The sequence below is a fragment of the Amblyomma americanum genome, chromosome 8 (genome assembly GCF_052857255.1).
Source record: "Amblyomma americanum isolate KBUSLIRL-KWMA chromosome 8, ASM5285725v1, whole genome shotgun sequence".
NCBI lineage: Eukaryota > Metazoa > Arthropoda > Arachnida > Ixodida > Ixodidae > Amblyomma > Amblyomma americanum.
This window is the reverse complement of record NC_135504.1, coordinates 32,742,887-32,762,462: the sequence shown is the minus strand read 5'-3', so window position 1 is coordinate 32,762,462 and position 19,576 is coordinate 32,742,887. Positions and strand designations below refer to the sequence as shown.

At 48.5% G+C, this 19,576-nt stretch overlaps 2 protein-coding genes across 2 annotated transcripts; one reads left to right on the top strand and one right to left on the bottom strand.

The window, feature by feature from the left end:
• Positions 1-6,393: 6,393 nt before the first annotated feature.
• LOC144102288 (speckle-type POZ protein-like) lies at positions 6,394-7,464 on the top strand. Its single transcript, XM_077635591.1, has one exon. The coding sequence runs from the start codon at positions 6,394-6,396 to the stop codon at positions 7,462-7,464; it is 1,071 nt and encodes a 356-aa protein (XP_077491717.1).
• Positions 7,465-11,072: 3,608 nt separating this feature from the next.
• LOC144101263 (fatty acid synthase-like) lies at positions 11,073-18,985 on the bottom strand. Its single transcript, XM_077634357.1, has 5 exons — positions 18,659-18,985; positions 17,003-17,206; positions 14,877-15,149; positions 12,750-12,852; positions 11,073-11,535 (listed from the first exon to the last, which is right to left on the bottom strand). The coding sequence occupies exons 1-5, from the start codon at positions 18,968-18,970 to the stop codon at positions 11,339-11,341; spliced, it is 1,089 nt and encodes a 362-aa protein (XP_077490483.1). The 5' UTR covers positions 18,971-18,985; the 3' UTR covers positions 11,073-11,338.
• Between the last annotated feature and the right edge of the window lie 591 nt (positions 18,986-19,576).

The window sequence follows — 19,576 nt, the reverse complement described above, 5'->3', positions numbered from 1 at the left end:
CAAAAGATTTTTGCTAGCCCCGGCATCTGCCATCGACACTGAAGCATCTGAGCTGGGGCAGCGGAAATAAAGGACAGCAGGCAGAATGAAGAAATGAAATGAAAGAGGTGAGGGGACAGGAAGAGAGGATAGGGGGAGAAGTAATATGTACAAACTATTTACACAATAAGAAATGTGTCCAGGTTGTGCGCGTGATTAGTTCATTTTAGAGAAACTAAAACACACGCGCACAGCGCTCTGTTGGCTGCAACTGGAGTGGGGCGTCCAGTTATTAATCGCTCAAGGTAGAACTCGCGGAGCGTTCGGTCACTGCGTGTAACTACCTGACCGAGAACAGACGGGACGTCAAGCCCGTGTGTTCGAGGAATGCACAGAGGCTCACCAGAGTTCGCTCATGAGTGCGCTCACTGCCCTGCGGCCACAATAGCGTCTTGATGGAGTCTGGTAGTATGCCCTGCGCCGTATAGGCCGCAGCAAAACGCGACGAGCATCGGCGAACGCGGCACAGTGAAGGAGCAGGTGTTCTAGTGTTTCCGCTGCACCGCATCCGTCACACACATCACTCGTCGCGATTCCGTGACGCACCCGTCGTTCCCCGGGCCACACGCAGCCAATGCGCGCGCGGAGGATTATTGCACGCTGTGACCGTGTAAGTGCGCGACAGCCGGTGATACTGTCGATGCGCTCACCTCCTGCGATGCGTGGGTCGGGGTGCTGCTTTCGGAGATGGCCGTGGATGGCCGCACGCACGTCCTCCAGCGCAAGGGGCAGATCGCTGGCAGGAACTTGGTGTGCAGTGGTCGCGAGGTCGTCAGCTTCTTCGTTGCCGGCGATGCCGCAGAGACCGGGCACCCACTGTGCACGCTCGGCAGATGCTGTCTGCGCGAGGCGCTCGATGCGCGAGCGAATTTGCTGCACTAGTGGGGCACCGCGACCGTTAGATTTCAGGCGGTTGAGGGCGGCGCGGGAGTCGCACAGCAGAGCACTCCTGGGCGGCGGAGGGCCGAGGGTGAGCAGCAGGTCCAGCCCGAGCCGGATTCCCATCAACTCCGCCGTGGTGGAGGAGCCCAGGAAGGTTGCGTGTTGCTGGCTGTGCAGTCGCAGGGCGGGGATTGTAGCCGCCGCTGCAAGGGAGCAGCCGTCGCCGGCCACTGAGCCGTCGGTGTACACGAGGAGATGGTCCTGGAGCTCCTCGTGTATGACGGCTCTGGCCAGCTGCTGCACAGCACAGAAGGGTGTGCTCCGCTTTCCCGCAATGCCGACGATCTCTCGCTGTACCTCCGAGGCAGCAGGCCAGGGCGCGCAGGAGCCGTAGGGGGGTGGGCCTTGTGTCAATTGCTCATACTCGAGCAGCGCCGCGCCTATTCGTGAGCGCGGGTGCGAGCGCATACGCTGCAGCAGTGAGCCGCCGTCCGGTGCGCGGTGAAGCCGGCCGATGTGATTCAATGCCCTGCGCGCTGCTTGGAGCTGAAGTGGCCACGCTCCTGCCTCGGCCAACGTTGCGGCGCACTGCGAGTTTTTGGGCAGGCCTAGGCACACGCGCAGGGACTTGCGGTGCTGAAGCTCGAGTTTCTTCCAGCACGGCTTGCGCACCGTTACGAGCGGCAGCGCATAGAGCACCGCCCCCAAAGCTTCGGCATTGTATAGCCGCAGCGCGGCTTGCTGGGAGATGCCCTGGCCTCGAGCCGTGAGCTTGTGCACGGCGCCGGTGATCCTATTCATCTGCAGACAGGCCTTGGTCGCCGCGGGGCGGAAGGAAAGGCGCCAGTCAATGTCCAGGCCAAGGTACCGCTCCGATTTACGCCAAGGAATCGGAGTCACGTCCAGTGACAGTGGCGCAAGGACGCAGGCCATGGCCACCGATTTGTCCGCGCTCAGCGACAGACCAAGGCCGCGCAGGCTGGCATCGATTGCGGTCAGGGCTCCCTGAAGGCACCCCCGCACGCGGAACGCCTCGCCCGGTGGTCCCCGGTACCACAGATCTATGTCGTCTGCATATATGGACGTGTACACATGGTGTCGGCCGCCCGTGGGGAGGGAGGCCGGCACAGCCGACATGGCCACATTGAACAGAAATGATGATAAGACAGAGCCCTGCGGCACGCCCATGTCCACCGGGCGAGGCCTGGAGAGCTTACCCCCTACTCGTACGCGCGTGGTGCGCCCGCTCAGAAAACCATGAACGTATCGCAAAAGTCGCCCGCTCACACCGGCCCCCTCAAGCACCGCCAGAATTGGTGCGCGGTGAACGTTGTCATAAGCGCCCGGGACGTCCATTAGTAGCAGCAGCGCAACCTGGTCTGCCGCCCTGGCATGCTCCAGCGCTGTAACAACGTCCGATATAGAATCATCCGTGCACCGCATCCCAGGGCAACCCGTCTGCCGCTCGTCAAACAAATCAGCCTCCGCAGCCCGCTCGTTCAGACGCTGCAACGCCATATGCTCCATGAGCTTACCTGCCGCCGATGTTAACGCCACTGGCCGGTATCCGCTCAGCATCGTAGGTGGGCGCCCTGCATTTCGGATGGGACAAACGTCCGCGGTTCGCCAATCCTCCGGTAGCTCCCCGCGTTCCCACACCAGGTTGATCTGCTGCAGGAGGATCTGTCGTTGCTGCGCATCCAGGTTTCGCAGCATCTGGTATGTCACCCCGTCCGGTCCGTACGCCGAGCGGCGGCGGCAGCGCTGCAGCGCATTGTTCAGTTCCGCCGCGGTGAACGGCGCATCACATGGACCTTCCGGGGCGACGGGCGAGGGACTGGCGTCGCTTCTGGGGCTCTCAGGAGCAGCTATGTTAGCTGCGTTTGCGGGGCTGGGCGGCGCGAACCGCTTCCGCTGTCCTGCCAAATGTGGTGTGTTTTGAACATTGTACTTTCATGCTCTTTTGTATTTTATATACCTGTATGCCACTCCTGCTTGGGCGCTTAGCCTGCACTATGTTGTAAATAAATAAAAATAAACTTTTCTCAAAATCTTCCACATCTATATTGAAAACAAGTTAGACGTGGAACCGGAAGCTACTTACTGTGGGAACCATCTGGAGGGTGGTTACCGTGGACGGAGTACAGTTACCGTGGAAGGCCAGTTGGCGACCTCGGAGTGCGATACCGGAGGTTGCTTACTGTGGAACAGGCCCCGTACATCAAGCTTACACAAATCTCCACAGGCCGGTATATCCTGGAGTCCCTCGGAATCAGAATACCGGCCAACAACCCAACCCTCCTTCCCATTCCTCAACACCTTAACCGAGCTGGTCATCAAGCCGATGTTGAGAAATATGCACCCCTCCCACCATGAGTAGCGCCGCAGAGCCCGTGCGGAGGCACTCCACCGAGTGTACGGCTCCGAGCCGGGCGCCGTATGGGTGGACGCTGCCTGTACGGGTGATGAAGCAACCGCAGCCGTGATGGACTGCTCTTCATCCACCCTCCTCACACCACCTCTTCCTCCAGACACCTTTAGACCCGCTCTCTGTCATCCCCTCAGCTGTTATCTCACTATTGTGGCACATCCCCTGCATGCTCCCTCGCATTTTTCCCCTGTGCGATTAGCACATGAACTGCTGAAGCCTACACTCTGTTTCATACATAGCAGGCAACGCTGCGTGCAAAGCAAGCACGCCTGTTCACGCTGGCTAAGTGCGCTCCCGAAAAATAGTTTGCCCTACAACTACAATGAACACAAGGATATTTAGTTGCGACGGATCTAAAGCGCCATGAATGGCAATCTCCTGCACTTCGTTTTACTTCTTGCCACAAGTTAGCCTTCCAACTGGTCGGGACTTCGAGAACTAAGATTGACTTTGGCGATCTCATAGGCGGCTGATAGGGCGAATCGCCCTTACTGCTTCCGCGCCTAAAAAGTAGTTCGCACTCAGAGTAATTTATAGCCTGGTGGTCTAAGTAAAGAGCGCCCTACAGCTTCAGCCGTTTTATAGCTGCCACTTCGTTTTATACCGCTCTTTGTTTTCGTCCAAAAGATTCACCGAGGCTTCGAGAAGGACGAATTATACTTGGCGGAGTAATACGGTTTCGCGGACGCATTACTTCCGTGACCTCCTCGGCGTTGCCTGCTATGTCTGAAACAGAGTATAGCGTCGGCAAAGAAAACGGAGCACGCTTAACAAACCATGCAGAGAGATGCGGATTGCGATTCAACCCGAACTTGTGGGGTATATGCAAGTGATCGCTCATAATTAAACAAAAAAATGTGCCGGATAGACATTGTATATCTGCCGTTTTTTTTCTTCTGTTTGTTGTTTTGTGTTGTGTTGGGTATTATGGCACACAGGCAGCTAAGGCCATCATGCGCCAAGCTTATGGTTTTCTGTAGATTTTCTTCTCTTCGTATATTCTCGCGTAAAATGTGCTTGCGCATTGCAGCTACACGGAAGACGGAAGAGATGCCACATAAACGTGGCACATAAATTTCCCAGAGTCATTAGTGCGCGTGTGCGTGTCTTACAATAGCCTCTTAATTTTATTTCCCGATATCGGTCATGAAAGGGATGCCAAGCACTATGCGAAATGCTCCATAAGGGTCGTTCATGAATTCCGTCGGCATATTTCTTCTTGTGTAAATAGTTTGTACATATTACTTCTCCCCTATCCTCTCTTCCTGTCCCCTCCCCACTCTCATTTCATTTCTCCATTCTGTCTGCTATCCTTTATTTCCGCTGCCCCAGCTCAGGTGCTTCAGTATCGATGGCAGATGCCGGGGCTAGCATAAATCTTTTCCTTCCCTTTCACTATTATTTTAATAAAAATACTACTACCACCACCACCGTCGACATGCGGGAAGGCCTGCTTAATACATACAGACCGTGGCATTAAACGGGGATGGGTGGGTGGGTGATGACCTTTTAAACGGCACGGAAAAGTTTTTCTGGCTTTATCGGGTTTAACGTCCCAAAGTGACTAAGGCTATGAGAGACGCCGTAGTGAAGGGCTCCGTAAATTTAGACCACACGAAGTTCTTTAACGTGTACCGACATCGCGCAGTACACGGGCCTCTACCATTTCGCCTCCATCGAAATTCGAACGCCACGGCCGGGATTGAGGCCGCGTCTTTCTGGTCAGCAGCCGAGAGCCATAACCACTGAGCCAACGCGGCGGTTTCAGAGGAAATTGCTATCAAATACTCGTAACAAACCAGTCAAATTCAGCTATATACTTCGAAATTCGCATTATCCTGATTGCGGCTTCTGCGTTGAAGTAGGTAACTTATACCACATGGCATGGGAACGCCAGAGCAATACAGATATTCCGAGAAATCAACAACCCACTAACTGAGGACTAGGAGGCGTTGCTGACTTGCTCACTTCCGGAAGACCAGCACGGCTGATGAACCGGGCAAGAGCGATGGCAACGCGCAATAGTTCTCTGGATTGAGGGCCGACCCAACTAACCTCCATTTATTCTATCCATTAAACGTCTTGGTTCCTCATTTGCCCACAACCTCCGCGACACTCCCAATGCTGTGCTTGCCTTGCATTTGGCCCGCGTTAATGTCGTGCTCTTGATGATTATGATCGGATAGTCGCGCCCTTTGTAGCGAGCGGGCATCTCAGACCATTATCTTTGTATTATTAGAATAATTTTATTTCTAAAAATTCTTATTTGGCTTACAGCCACATCCTTTTGTTTTAAATTGGCTTAGCCTGCTATACAAACACGCGGTGTAGGCAGAGTCTTTTTCTTTTAGTTAATTTAAATTGCCTCACTATAAAATTTGTTTAGATACGAGAAAGCTTGCCGTGACGGCACTGCTATTAAACCGCTTCATCTGAGACAGCTATGATCGCGTTTACGCCTCAAATACGCACAGTTCCTGACATCACAGGAGACAGCTACTATTGATAGTGCGGCCAAAGCAACGAATGCGGAACAAAATCGTTACAAAACATGGCCCCTAGATGGGGCTGTTTTTGCCGTCAATGTCATGTTTTCAATAACTGATTTAAAGCTCTTCAACTTTCTTTTCCGTCTCGTATGTGAGGCAGATAACCTAGTTTTTTTATTGTGCGTCGGGAGGCCAATATTTTCTTGGGATTTTCGAATGCACAACGAAGAGAACAACTTGATGTCCTTGGTTGTAGAAAATGTTTATTCACTCCAATTTGAATAAAACAAAAGCACCTATCCCGGGGGTTTGAAGGAACGAGATCGTTGCTGAAGAAGTGGAAAACGAAACGGCACCCCTGCGCAGCACCGGCAGACACAACAACAACAACAACCGGCAGACAAGCCTTGCCGTCCGGATTCCTTCGAGAAGTAGACCGTGGCTGAGGACTGCGGTTTACTAGGGCGGTTGCAGTAAGCCACCCGGTTCTACAGACACGCGGTAAGCAGGGCTTCTGAGAAGCTTCCGACGACTGCCCTAAGCTTAGCCACAATGTCCTCAATGGAGATCGACTGCGTAACTGAACCCAAAACTGAGAAGCTCTCTTTCCTCTGGGTCATAAAAGACATCCACTTGTTCTCGCAACAGATGACCGACGGAATCTACAGCTCACCGTTTCCCTCAGAACAGGAAGGCGGCGATAAATGGTACCTCAAGATTAGGCAGCGCACGTTCGATATGAACGAAAAATATCTGTCTCTGTTCTTGTTTTATACAGGCGCCTACGACGTACTTGCCGAGGCTGTATTTTGCGTCATCGATGCAGCCGATGAGGAACAGAACGCAAAACGTACAAGCCTCAAACCCTTCTCCAGGCATAGAGGGGGCTGGGGTTTCGATAAATTCATCCCCAGAAGCGCCCTGGAGTGTACCAGTTGTCACAGTTTGAGGGAAGGTGACCTGGCGATACGTTGTGTGGTGACAGTCATTGACGGCTTCGTCAGCACGCCTGAAAGTCGCAGGAGTGGCAGCGCCATAGTACCCCAGTCCCGGCTCTCCGAGGACCTTCACTGGCTACATGACAGCGCAAGCCATTCCGATATCACCATTAAGGTCGGCGGAGGCGCGTACCGCGTACACAAGGCGATCCTGGCCTCCCGGTCGCCCGTATTTCGAGCAATGCTTAGCCACGAGATGCTGGAAGCTCAGGAAAAGGAGGTCGTGGTTTCGGACATTGACTACGATGTGTTCGGTGAGCTGCTCTTCTTCATCTATACCGGGCGTACTCGGAAACTACGCGACATGGCGGACTCTCTACTTGTAGCGTCTGACAAGTACGGCCTGCGGACACTCCAGGACTTGTGCGAAGGGGCCCTCATCGAAAGCATGGACGTCGACAATGCCACATCTACACTCATCCTCGCCGACCGCCATAACGCCGGCGTGCTCCGCCGCAGTGCCATTGACTTAATCTGTGCCCACGGCAGTGAAGTCACTGAAACGGCCGGTTGGAATGCACTCATGATGTACCACGCCGACTTAGCGGCGGACGTCGTCCGTGCGCTTTGCGCTCGCTGCAACAACTCGGGCATGCCACCAGCTAAACGACGGAGAACCGTCTGAAAAGACGAACTGGCAGACGCTGAGGTCCTGTCTACTGCTACTGTTGGAGTGAGTCCCCAAGACCTGAAGGAATGGTGTTGTTTCCTACCTTTTCTTCTGCACTGGCAGCATGGTTTAGAGCTTTGCTTCTGGACTCGCCTTAGCACTGCTTCGCTTGCGTTCTCATCATGCGCCTAAAAGTCTACCTCTGCTGTTTTCATTTTTGGAAAAAACCAGACCTAGAAAATGAAAAGCAAAATGGCGCCTGTCTTCGTCTATTGAAAAATTTACCGGTGTTCTAAACGTACAAGTGGGGACAAAAGTAAACGGAGCAGCCTATGCTACCCAACATTTTTCATGTTTTGCGTTATTGTCTAGAAGTGTTGTTTAAGGTGACGAATTGGTAGGCTGTGATCATTATGTCTAGTCGCTTTTATTAATCATAATTTGTGCATTATTTGTTATCACATACCTTGTCGCATGTTTTTGGAAGTGTCATGATTATAGCGTCTGTTTGTTTACCTCCATTCATAAACTGTGCGAAGTCGCACACTGTGTCAGTAAATGAGCGCTCGTAGGAAACCCACGCTTGAAACTCTGTATCAGAATATATGAAGAACCTTGTGCTCATCTAAGAAACCATATATATGGGAATTATCTACTCCCGAATTTTTCATGATGTCGATGTCAGCGATACATATCACTAATTTTCGATGCGATCTGTATCATTGCGTGTATAAAGCAATGATAGTTGCTAACTCGTCTTCCAAAACCTTTTATTCTTAGGGTCAGGCCATCGACCTCTTCTTCAAGTACTCTGTTTTGCGAGAATGTCACAGACAGACGAGGTCAGGGTGTTCTGACAAAAAATAAGCTTCTAGAGCATTTTCTTTTCTGACACGTCTATGCCTGGTTCTTATTCGATATCACCACAATTTAAAAGATCCTCTTGGAAAGTATATGTCGCTAACACATTCCTTATACGCAGTGGACAGAGCAGCGGGAACAAAAAAAAAATTGGTTGTTGCTACGATAGCAATAGGCAGATAAGTAGTCACTAACATGCTCAATGAAGCAAAGTGGGTTGCTGAGTACTGTGCCTGATGTGCTGCTGTCAAGCCTGTTTGGTGCAAGCGGCGATGGAAACATCCTTATATGGGTGACAGTGCCGCCGTGATGTGACGTTCCAAAATATGGCAGAGTCGTAGAAACGGTGACGGAAGGCATAATGATCTCGCTGATCAAGCAAAGATCGCCACGTGCTGAAAGCTTGGAATGAAATACTTGCTCTCAGCTTGCCGGAAACACGAAGCTATAATTCGCTTTTAACAAGTGGCAGGCGCAGAGTCTAACTCCTGTTTTATTTCTTTGACAATACACTGCGCAATTACGAGCTACATATCGCAGTTGAAAGGAGGACACAATCTGTGCAGAGTAAGTGATAGCAGGCGAGATACTTGCGGCACACAACATGACGCCAGGTAAGCACGGAGTATCTGTGAATGCCCCGTCTCCGCCTCCCATCGGCATAGAAAGAGAAGCGGGAAGTGAACGCTTGTGCAGAAGCACAGCAAAAGTTGCAAGCATATCTTAATAGAGCACAACCTGCTTCCTTCACTGGGAATCCTCCACTGTTGCATTTCTGTCTAGCTCCGCACTTCTATCAATGCTATAAGCACGTATCACTGTTAACCCTGTTGTGCAGCCGTGTGTGTTCGCTCCTCGGTGGATTTGCGATAAACCATATAAAATATTTCGGAGTGCATTACCTCTTTTAGTCTTGCTTGCCCACCCATCCGTCCGACTTGCTTTCGAGCATCCTTGGAGAGACCGGGACGGCGCCATAAAGGTGGATATATTCAGTTTTACAATGAAACTACTTCCTGGTAGTGCGCTCAAGAATTGGTACGCCTTCTCGTTCAGACATCGATGGATCGTTTCGGTTGCACGCCGATTCTGAAGAATGAAGCATTCCTCAAAAATTTCGAAATATAGAACCGAACGCGGAGTTGTCGAGCGGTACTTGATAGCAAAAAAAAAAAAATCTAACTCCGAATCGACCCCCAAGAAGCCGAACGCGATCATGTTCAAAGTAAGTTAGCCTTCCTTCACAACACCACAAGCACCGTTACGCTACACACGAATAATTGTGGAGCCTTTTTCTTTTTACACAAACCAACTGCTGACTCGACTGAGAAGCTCCTCTACCTTGACAGCCACTTCAAGAGCTCTGTCATATGACTCGGCGCGCCAACCACGGAGCAGTTGCAACTTTTCACATGTCATGACTGCAGTGCATCTGGCACTACGCCAACTGCTCATCCGCCTTGACAACTGATGAGCGGTGTCTCCCTGTCGTTGGTTGATTGTGGTGTGACGTCACGAACTCTGTTGATAATAATAATTGGTTTTGGGGGGAAAGGAAATGGCGCAGTATCTGTCTCATATATCGTTGGACACCTGGACCACGCCGTAAGGGAAGGGATAAAGGAGGGAGTGAAAGAAGAAAGGAAGAGAGAGGTGTCGTAGTGGAGGGCTCCGGAATAATTTCGACCACCTGGGGATTTTTAACGTGCACTGACATCGCACAGCACACGGGCGCCTTAGCGTTTTTCCTCCATAAAAACGCAGCCGCCGCGGTCGGGTTCGAACCCGGGAACTCCGGATCAGTAAACTCTGTTGACCGATCCTGATTTTTTTTTAAGGCGACAACATTAAAATGGACGTTCTGAAGGAAAACCCGTGCGCGTTGTACCACAAATTCTGTTGACCGATCCTGAATTTGTGGTACAACGCGCATGGGTTTTCCTTCAGAACGTCCGTTTTAATGTTGTCGCCTTAAAAAAGAATCTGGTCTGACATCGCAGCTTGAATGCTTCTTAATTTCAACGAATAATTCTTGGACGGGTACGTGCGACTTCACGTGGAATTCATTAGAAGCAGCTATTCGAACGAAGGCTGCATCGAAATAAACGTTCTTAGTGGCGGTATTGTAGGGGCCGTGCCTTTTTTGGCATCCTTGCCATTGTTCAAACTGAAACTTTTATTTTCAGTAAGCCACAGAGTCAGGTTTTGTAGGACCTGAACAGCATACGGCATGAAAAATAAAAGAACGTTCGCAGACTCCGGTAGCAGACAGCTGCTTCAACAGCTGCTGAAGCCACTTGGCTACTACCCCCCGCTGATAGTAGTGGGAAAACATGGTGCCGGTACAGCGGGAGGAAAAAATTATTGCACAACTGTCACGTGAACCAACTGTCTGCAATGCCTAAAGATATGAAGGGCCTTGCATAGCATATATGCTCTACCGCCACGGAGATGCGATGCAGGCTTACAATACTTGTTTCTATGAGAGCATGCATCTCGTAAATGTCTGCTGCCGGCAGTGCATGCACCTAGCAGTGTATAACGCTCACATCTTTATGGGGACGTAAAGAGAGTAAAGAGTTTGCTGACTGAATTCAATCATGCAGTCAAACAGCAATGCTTAGGTTGTTCATCACCCATTAAGCGTTCATTGCGAAGTATTCAGATCGTGACGGCATCTAGGAGCGTTTAACGATCTACCATAGTATGATAAAGTGTTTCTGTGCCCCGAAAAGCGTACGAGACTGGCCGCCCTTTGTCGTCCTTGAAACCATGCATAGTAATCGCTTATTTATTCGCCGCCGTAAAAAAAGCAGAGGCTACGTGGTTACCGTACAATCTGCTTATTGGCCGCCTTTATTGCATGTGAGATGTAACAATGGTGTGCATTAGCAATAAAAAAACTCCAGTTCTCCGATGCCCTCATCACCGCACTCTCAGCAAACGTCACAAGAATTGATGAGAGTTATTTCAAGGAAGGCAGGGTGCGTGGCGATATTCGTGGAACCTAAACTTGTTCCCTGTCTTTTCAGGCTGCCTGGCGGGTACCGGTGCGGCCACTGATCTCTAGCAACGCGTTAAAAGTGCATCGCTGAACCTCCTGCATGCACAGCACGACTCCACAGAATCGCTCGATCGCGTGCAAAACTTCGACGCCCATCCCGGAGTCCATGCCAAGGTCCACGAGACTGATGGTAGGGTTTATCGACGACGGGTCCTCGAAGCCTGCGGTACGTCAACGAAAAACAGTAATTTATTAAATGCTGCAAACTGAGGCTTCAGCTAAGACACAACAAAAAATCTCATGTGCTGTAAACTGCATTCCATTTAACAGAAAGGGATTAGAAGATGCCTGTCCTGCAGTCGACGCTTTAGAGAATTTTTTGCTTTCCGGCCCCATTTTTCTAAAACAATTAAAGCGAGGCAGTTTTCTTGTTTTAACACTAAGTACTTTGCACAGTGAATGCTGCATTGAATTTTGCTTTGCTGTAATAAAGAACACCACTGCGAGGGTAGAACAGGGAAGATTAGCATAAGAGTAAGTGGTTAGAGAGCATTGACCCGAACATTAATGCCTACAGAATTAACTGCGAGTAGCCGCATTTTCTAGCTTTAGCGAAATAATCCTCATTCATTTTTCTTCTTGGGCCGGTTGGTGCATATTGATCTTTTAAAAGGTTTAGCGCAAATAGGGAGAGGCCACTAGAAAGACGGCACCCATACTTTGTCGTGGTTTGTCCCTGCTTGCGGTAGGACGTTTTATAGGATCGATTAATTAAATAACAATGCCTAGTGCTTCTACACTACCAAAGCAGCGCTGAGTCTGGCGCGTTCGATACCTACACGAGGAGCTTGCCAATTATTTATCCCGTCTGTTTTATTTTGTTTTCTACCAAGTGTAGATTGGTTTCCAAGCCTCTCTGGCGGTCGCTCGGCGCCCACTTTTCTCATTTCACATCTATCGGGCTTTTATTTCGTATGATGTTCAGTTCTGGGCTATTCTAGCCGTCATAAGGTCGACGCTGACGGCGCAACGACTGAGGAACGAGGTAAGATCTAATGCATTGTAAACATTACTCAATTTGTATAGGAGATACACTGATCTTGCACAGACCACAAGCACACAGAGCAGCTAGGGCAGATTAGGCAGGATCCGCCATAACCATAACCAGGCCATAACCAGGCGGTGCCTACTTGTATTGCAAATTTCATGCGGCAAACATAGGATGACCTAAAAAATTGGGCAACTCAGTTTACGTGACATTGGTGGTTGAGGGTGGTTAAGGATAAGTTCGCGGACGATCGGCAATGAAGAACGCCTGGTGCTTCGTATTCATCACCGTCTTGCAATGCCCGCTGTGGACGGCGCTGCCCACTCCGACTACAGAGCGAAAAGCTGAGGATGGAGCTAAGAATACTCTGAAAAAGCTGGTACTTACCAAATATTCGTGCCACGGAATGGAGAAGCGCTTCCTCGGGGTTATTTTCAGACGTGGAGTCTTCGTCTACCTCTTGGACATCATTACGAATGGCAGTTTCACTCTGAAATAAAGCAGAAGCATGTACTTGCAGTCATAAAGAAAAGACTTTTACACTGTGAGGCGGATATCCACCACCTGTTGTGGGTTTGCCCGGCGCTGAAGCCGACGAGAATTCGGCACCTGGTGGCGGTGGGTCTCTCGCCGGACAATCCGGATTCCTATATTGCCTGGACACAGGGTCCATATCATCGTTCACTACTTGTTTTTCATTAGATCATCCCACCTTTTTTCATTTATTTAAGCATCTTCCTCATCTCTCATTTCATAACCTCTATGCCCTGAGGCAATAAACATCGCTTGAAAAAGAAAAAAAAAAGCCTTTTAATGCGGAAGCATTTCTTGTCTCATGAGTGGCGTGTACAGAACCTGTTGAGTGTGGTGAACTGTCAATCATCCATTATAGAGAGAGTTAATAGAACAGTTCGATAAATAATTATGTAATAGCATGAACGAATATATAAAGCACCAAAACGGTTTATTGAGTATTAATTAATTGAGGGAAATAATTAATTACCCATTTAATATACCATTTGGTGGTTATTATTTGTTGACTTATTCAATTTGTTGACAAATAATTGACAGTTTAATCTAATTGATGAATTATTTAATGGCTGAAATAAATAAATAACGATTCGTGTTAATCATAGTCTATTAAGCCACCAACAAACGAATTGACGTAATGGTTTCGATTCATTCAATTATTGAATCACTTCACACATTCATCGATAATTAAGTCGAATTGAATAAAACATTAATGAATAAATTAATTACTGCTTTGATAACCTTACTAGACGCTCTAGCAACTGGACCCACGTCTTCGGATGCGGTATAACTGGGGTTAGGGCGAACACGCGACTTACAAACGGCAAAGCCATAAAGAAACGAACACGCAGCAACATAATCGGCAGCAGTAAGAGAAATGTTTTCGCATTACTGCACCTAAGCAGACAGCTTAGGATTGCCTGCAGAGTTTAAGTCGTCCAGGTACAAAAAAGAAAAACATTTCTCGAGGGAAAATGACGCTGCAGGAATCTCTTAGTGACTTCGACTTGTTACCCAGTTTGTTCTCTACTTTTCTGCATGCGCTTTCTTTGTTCTTTTATTTTTTTTTCTACAATTCGTACACTTTCTTTGTTTAACGAAATAAGCCACTTCCACACGCACCCCGTGCACCTGATCACATTGAATAGGCTTCCTGGTTTTGGGATTGCGTGAGAAGGCAGAAATAGAGGTTTGGTCGAAAAACCCCTGTGTGGTTGTCCGTGGAAGATGCATGCTCTTGGCAACACATTTAGGGTAGCTACAACCACGTGAATAGGGGGTAGCCAGGAACACACAACGGCATGAAGAGCTTGAGCGCAAGTGATTCCTCATAAGTAAAAAAAAAAGAGAAGGAATACTTTTGTATACAGAAGTAAAATTAGTTTCAGGCAAAATAGCGATATATATATATATATATATATATATATATATATATATATATATATATATATATATATATATATATATATATATATATACATATATATACATATATATATATTAGCTGTTTTCTTTTTAAAATACATTTGCTTCTTATTTTTTGCTTATTGCGCTGCGCTTATCACTTATCAGCAGCATATCGGAATCAACGCGGTGGACGATAATCTTGCATTCAAAACTTAAGAAGACTACTCGCTCTGGAGCACGGACTGTTGGGCGAGTTGGTGCATTGCAAACACGTACAAGCGTACAAAAAGATCTGATTAGGAAAGTGGGTGTGTCATGCGTCAGCGCACCATCTGGTGCACTGACAGCCAAAGAAATTAATTTTCTGAGTGTGGCCAACTGAGGTCGGTAGCGCGGTCAGATGACGTCATGCAGCAAGGTCGATTTAATGTGTGTTTCTGTCAATAAAGTTTTCAGTTGGAAGCAAGCGCCCGTGGTGTCTCAGTCTCCTACTTCGTGTCTTTGTGCGCTTGTACGTGTTTGTAGTCGCTCTGTTAGACGAGCCCAGAGTTCTACTTGCGGTTCGGCAATACCCACAAAGAGGTCGCGTCCCTCCGGCAAGGTAATGCAGTCCTTCCATCCGACGACGCCCCAGCGCTGTGAATGGTCCCAGGCTACCAGATGGCCGATGCTTGGAGTGCCCCGGGGCACGGGCCAAGGAACCGGTGGGTACAGTGGTGAAAGGTCCATCTGAACGCCCAGGGTGTGCAGCTTTCCCAGGGAGCTCAGGAAGAAGGACAGGTTGTCCACGTTGCGTTTCATGAGGCCCACGACACTGGCCCGAGCGCCTGTACCGCGTCCTAGGACAGACTGTAGACATAGACAGGGTGGCAGTCCAAATAAAGGCCGTGAGAAGCAATATAATCTTCAATGAATAATGCTATCAACAATGCTTGTGCCGCGATTACTTGGTACACGTCACCCTAAAGACAAGACTAAGAGCCTACCGTCATTGGTTTCCGCTATCCAAAGCATGGGTGACCAACACAGAACTGCGAAATAATGAACCGGGTAAAATGACATCACGGACTGTAGGATCGTATTTTCCGCAGTTCTTTTCGGGGTGCGCGTCTTCTCCTTTGTTAATTTTGCTTACCTTTGTGACGTCACGACGAATAGCCTGGCAGCGATGCCTGACGCCAGTTTCGGCAACAAAAGGCGCGAGCTATAGACGACAGATAGCAAAAAATGACTCAAGAAAAGAGGTACACAGCTGTGGCGGCCGCATTTTCTAAGGATCGTTTTCTGGGATCGATCTTTTACCTTTCTGTATTCGGTTACTGGCATTTGTAACATCACGGCTCGTGGATACGAATAACTCAGTCATCGACTCTGCTATCTGAGCGGTGGCTGACCGATCGTAGGAAAGAAAAAAGAAAGGATTGCAATAGTCATTGCCACAGTAGTCGCTTTCTATTTTCAACGCAACGCGTTCAAAACGCCTTGCAAATAACCTCGAACTAGTCAACTAAAGTTGGAAAGTAATCAGAAACTTGAATTGACTTATTTTGTGTGAGTTCAGTGCTCACAACCGTAAGAAAATCTACATAAAGTATGGAATAAGCCACAGGGGCTGCCGTCCTGAAGATTTTTGACATCCCCCGGCCAGTTTCAGTGCTGCTCAACCTCGGCCTCTTGTCATTTGTACCGTTGCCGTATGTATGTTAGCAAAGCGGATCGAAGATGAAAAATTATCTATTACACTTGAAATGCCGCATTTGAAGGGTGGTCAAGTGCAGATCACGCATGAAATTATTTCGTAGACTGACGATTTTCGGGTTCATAATCGCAGTGAAGAATGACATCATCAGGTAAACTGGTAGATTTCCATGGCACTTCTTTACAAACTGAGCCGCCTATACAATTCCGTCCCGCGGCAGCAGAGTTTCGGTAAAAATGTGGCTGAGAGCCATGCGAACTGAGGTTTTTGTGCTCGTAATAAAGCCGAAATCTTGCTGAAGGTCATTGAAAAAAAATGACCAGAACATGCGTTCGTCTTTTCACGGGCCTGAGAAAGCGTTCTTGCAACTTTGTAAAACAGAAAACATGATACTGAAAAAAACAGCGCACACAATACAAGGACGAAGAAAGGAAACGACAACACGAGCGCTTCGTCGCTGTATAGTGTGCGCTGATTTTTCAGTATGAGTACATACCAACTCGGCCAGTCTTCTACTTTGAGAAAACATGACTTTGTCAGTTACGTGAATAACAAGAAATTCGTCCGATGCTTTCAATGTGCATAACAATTCAGAACAACGAAAGCCTAATTTAAACCACAAATTTAAGCGTTCCACGAAATTTAGATGCGCAACACTCTTTTACAAGTCACGGCGTCCAGCGTCATCAAAGTTTTATGGAACATCAAACCAATTCCAACAAAAATTGCTTCTATACTAGTAGTTATTTGCCAATCGTAAAGAAAAATTTAGCAATCAGAGGAGTTAGAAGTGTCCAAGAAATCATCACACACGAGCCAACGAATTTGATCAGCAGGAATCGCTGGATAATATCCTCTAATGATTACACATAACTATGTATGCAGTTAGAACAATGTTAGGTATATTCAAGGCAACTCCACGGTACACAACTGCTAGATTCACAAAACCTGTCCGATCATTAAAGAATGACTAAGCGCCTACTATGATTAAGGCGAACACTACTTGCAGCAGACAATGGGGCGCAATCTCCACCACGATGGCGTCCGGTGGCACATGCCGCAGGGCCTCGCAGAAGAGCACTGGATTCAGGAAGTTGTTGACGAAGTAGTCGGATGAGCACTGGTTGACGGCGGCCTCGTTCCAGCGACTCTCTGGAACCGACGAACTCACCCAACGCTTGGTGCGAGGCTTAGCTTCTGGAAGCACCTGTGGCATGGTTAAGCAAGCATTGTGCACTAAGTGTAGGTGCCGATAATCACATGCTTCTGAGGTTATCGGCAATACCACCTGATTACTTCACTGATTGCCCGCATTCAGGAAGCTTCTGCGCCTGACTGCGCTTGCGTACATGCCCAAGAACTCTTCACGCTTCTGAACATGGCATCAACTGTTTTTATGCGTTTGAACATAACTGTATTAACCTCTTAACTCAGAAGCCATGGTTGTCGTTTTTGCTAAATGATTCATGGTACTTTGATCTTATGCACTTCCATGTGGCAGAGATTTAGAGGAGTGATTTTCTCCAGAAGTTACAAGCGTGCAAGATATATCAATAGTTTTAACTAATAATAATAATAAAATCGGTTTTTGGGGAAAGGAAATGGCGCAGTATCTGTCTCATATGTCGTTGGACACCTGAACCGCGCCGTAAGGGAAGGTATAAAGGAGGGAGTGAAAGAAGAAAGGAAGAAAGAGGTGCCGTAGTGGAGGGCTCCGGAATTGTTTTTGGCACAACATGGCATGCGCAGTAGAACACGTTCCAGGGCAAGTTGTGCGCTTCATCTACTTAAGCTATGGCATGTGCAGAAGATGGTGGTCACGTGCTCCATCCCAGTTGCCAAATTTCATCCTCACCAGGCGGCAGTAATTGCCGTGACTCATGATTGAGGTTTGTTTGCTTTAGTTTATGAAGGTTTAACGTCCAAAAGTGACTAGGAGCTATGAGGGACGCCGCAGTGAAGGGCTCCGGGAATTTCGACCACCTGGGGTTCTTGAACGTGCACTGACATCGCACAGTACACGAGCCTCTAGAATTTCGCCTCCATCGAAATTCGATCACCGCGGCCGGGATCAAATCCGCATCTCTCGAGTCAGTAGCCCAGCGCCATAACCACTGAGCCAACGCGACGGCGGAGTGAGGTTTGTGATGACTTGTAAGATATTGGCAAACGGGATTGCCCACAGGGAACCGTTACCAGCCCTGGCCGAGTTACAAAACAACAAACTCAATGCTTTTTTGGTTATATTTTGTTACCGCTACAGATAATGCAACCAGTACCTGCTCCATACTAGGTGTATGCTTTAGTAATGCGTTACTGGTGCAATGGCTCTGGGAGAACTTGGTAAATGAAAGCAATGAAATCTCGCACTCTTATCGACAATAATGTCTTCTAGAATTTGCCTATAGTCGAAGGATTTTGAGAAGATCGCTGATTGAATAAAGGCATTCGTGAAGTAAGATACAGGCCCAACTAATGTTCACCTTGCTGAAGTTTTACCTGCATCAAGGTGAAAGGTCGAGTTCGTTGGCGACAACAGTCTTCTCTAAGATGAAGCAGCGTGGAAACGTAAGAAATAAGTTAAGAAGGAGCACGTGCGTGTGTACGGCGTTGTATAATACGTAAAGATAAAGCGCTGATGTGAGAGTTTGTTTTTCACCTTTTTGTACTCTTCTCTTAAAGACGGCGCCACGCTGCTTATCAGCTTGCTGTGGAAAGCCACGCCCATGCTGTCCACCTTCCGGGCGAACACGTTCTCAGCTGTGAGCTCTTCGATCAGCTTGGCTACGGCCTGGGCTGGTCCGGACACGGTGACCGAGTCCACCGCGTTATGACACGCAGGTTGCACTCCGTCGGAACACCGCTTCTGAGCCTCTTCCCATGATAGCCCTGCAACCAAGATCTTAGTTTGAGACCCTCGCGCACTAACAGCCCGAAGGCCGTGTATCGAGCACCGCCTTAGTTCTGCCATAGGCGCCTCAGTTTCGCAGGTGATTACAGAATGGACGCTGGGGTCATTACCAGATCACGACACAGGGGAGTGTAGTTGGGATGAGGTGATGATCTGAAACATGTCTGAATATCTCAATATATGCGCATCAGCTGTGGTGCTTTACAGAGCACAGGAAGCGTAACCTAAACGATTGTTAAGTTTATGCGAACGTTTTGGGCCGCATATGCATGTTGAGGGCAAGTGTTGCTTTTCAACGGGAGTACACATATGGTTAACTAGTCAGTATGGATAAGAAACTGCTTTTCGGTAGTTTATTACGTCGCTGTCCACAGTACGATCGCTAGATTCTGTTCCTAGTGTTTAATTATAACAAGCGATACTAAATACAACATTAAGCTTTCAAACATTACTACAAGCTCGTTGTTTCTACTGGGACTCGGTGTGAGGCCTTGGCTACCGACATGGCTACATTAAACAGAAATAGTGATAGGACAGAGCCCTGCGGCACGCCCATGTCCACCGGGCGAGGCTTGGAGAGCTTACCCCCTACTCGTACGCGCATGGTGCGTCCCCTCAGGAAACCATGAACGTATCGCAAAAGGCGCCCGCTCACACTGGCCCCCT

Coding starts and splice junctions, on each gene's coding strand:
- LOC144102288 (XM_077635591.1), top strand. CDS start 6,394: ATGTCCTCAATGGAGATCGACTGCGTAACTGAACCCAAAACTGAGAAG.
- LOC144101263 (XM_077634357.1), bottom strand. CDS start 18,970: ATGGCAGAACTAAGGCGGTGCTCGATACACGGCCTTCGGGCTGTTAGT. Junction 15,150..17,002: donor CGCCCCATTGTCTGCTGCAA/GTAGTGTTCGCC, acceptor CTATGTCTACAG/TCTGTCCTAGGACGCGGTAC. Junction 12,853..14,876: donor CGGAGGGACGCGACCTCTTT/GTGGGTATTGCC, acceptor GCTTTATTTCAG/AGTGAAACTGCCATTCGTAA.